At 48.6% G+C, this 1313-nt stretch overlaps 1 protein-coding gene across 1 annotated transcript; it reads left to right on the top strand.

The window, feature by feature from the left end:
• Positions 1-1313, top strand: LOC135616546 (receptor-like serine/threonine-protein kinase SD1-6). Its single transcript, XM_065115846.1, has 4 exons — positions 1-207; positions 285-522; positions 620-770; positions 835-1313. The coding sequence occupies exons 1-4, from the start codon at positions 72-74 to the stop codon at positions 1141-1143; spliced, it is 834 nt and encodes a 277-aa protein (XP_064971918.1). The 5' UTR covers positions 1-71; the 3' UTR covers positions 1144-1313.

Below are 1313 nucleotides of genomic sequence, written 5' to 3'. Positions count from 1 at the left end.
AGCTGGAGGACGAGCAAGAGATAGCTGTGAAGAGGCTGTCCAAGACATCGGTGCAAGGCATCGATGAGTTCATGAACGAGGTGGTGCTGATCGCCAAGCTACAGCACCGTAACCTTGTTCGCCTTCTTGGTTGCTGCATTCAAGGAGAAGAAAGGATGTTGATCTACGAGTACATGCCCAACGGAAGCTTGGACTCCTTCCTCTTTGGTGATCAGTTCATTCTTTCACCTTCTCATGGCATTTTGCATCTCCATTCATCACTCGTCATGAGAATCTTTTCTCAGATAAAGCCAAGGGTTGGTTGCTGAACTGGCCAACGCGTTACAGCATCATAGTTGGGATTGCTCGAGGTCTTCTGTACCTCCATCAGGATTCCAGATTGAGGATCATCCACAGGGATCTGAAAGCTAGCAACATTCTTCTCGACATGCACATGAACCCTAAGATATCTGACTTCGGCTTGGCAAGGATATTTGGAGGGGACGAATCGGAAGTAAACACCAAGAGAGTCGTCGGAACATAGTAAGACTTCAAGAACACATAATTCATGAACTTGTATTGGCATGTGCATCGTGACCAGCAGAATCAAAGACGCTTCTTACTCTTACCATCACTGCAGCGGATACATGTCTCCCGAATACGCCATGGATGGAATCTTCTCCGTGAAATCTGATGTGTTCAGTTTCGGCGTGTTGGTACTTGAGATCATCAGCGGCAAAAAGAACAGAGGAATCTATGACTCGTCACGCAGCCTCAATCTTCTGGGATACGTAAGTATAAGAACTCATCGTCGTCTTCCTCCCTCGCTGTGCCACTAACAGTGATTGCCTTCAGACGTGGAGCCTATGGAGAGAAGGTAAAGGCCTCGACTTGGTCGACGAAGCCATCGGCGACTCGTACCCCAAGGCGGAAGTCTTGAGGTGCATGAAGGTCGGCCTTCTGTGCGTTCAGGAGCGACCGGAGGACCGACCGACGATGTCGTCGGTGCTGTTCATGTTGGGAAGCGACAGCGCGCTGCTGCCGCAGCCGAGGCAACCGGGCTTTGTTGCCATGAGAGGGCCGCTGGACCCCGATTCCTCGAGGAGCAAGCAGGACTCGTTGTCCATCAACAACGTGTCGGTCACGATGTTTGAAGGTCGATGATGAATGCCCCAAATAAACATAACAACGAAATGAAGTAGAATCGAATCCTGCAAGAGCTGTTAGACTAATTGGTGCTACTAATTGATGCCAGGACAACATGATAATGAAACAAATATCTCAATATTCTCGACGATGTAAATATTGGCATCGAAATGTTCTCAGTTATTGAA

This window comes from Musa acuminata, chromosome BXJ2-7 (assembly GCF_036884655.1).
Source record: "Musa acuminata AAA Group cultivar baxijiao chromosome BXJ2-7, Cavendish_Baxijiao_AAA, whole genome shotgun sequence".
Lineage (NCBI taxonomy): Eukaryota > Viridiplantae > Streptophyta > Magnoliopsida > Zingiberales > Musaceae > Musa > Musa acuminata.
Note: the sequence above shows the minus strand (reverse complement) of the source record. Positions and strands in the feature narration are given on the sequence as shown.

Excerpts from the sequence above, each read along its gene's own strand:
- LOC135616546 (XM_065115846.1), top strand. The coding sequence starts at position 72 with ATGAACGAGGTGGTGCTGATCGCCAAGCTACAGCACCGTAACCTTGTT. Across the intron at positions 208-284 it reads CTTGGACTCCTTCCTCTTTG|ATAAAGCCAAGGGTTGGTTG; the intron begins GTGATCAGTTCA and ends ATCTTTTCTCAG. Across the intron at positions 771-834 it reads GCCTCAATCTTCTGGGATAC|ACGTGGAGCCTATGGAGAGA; the intron begins GTAAGTATAAGA and ends GATTGCCTTCAG.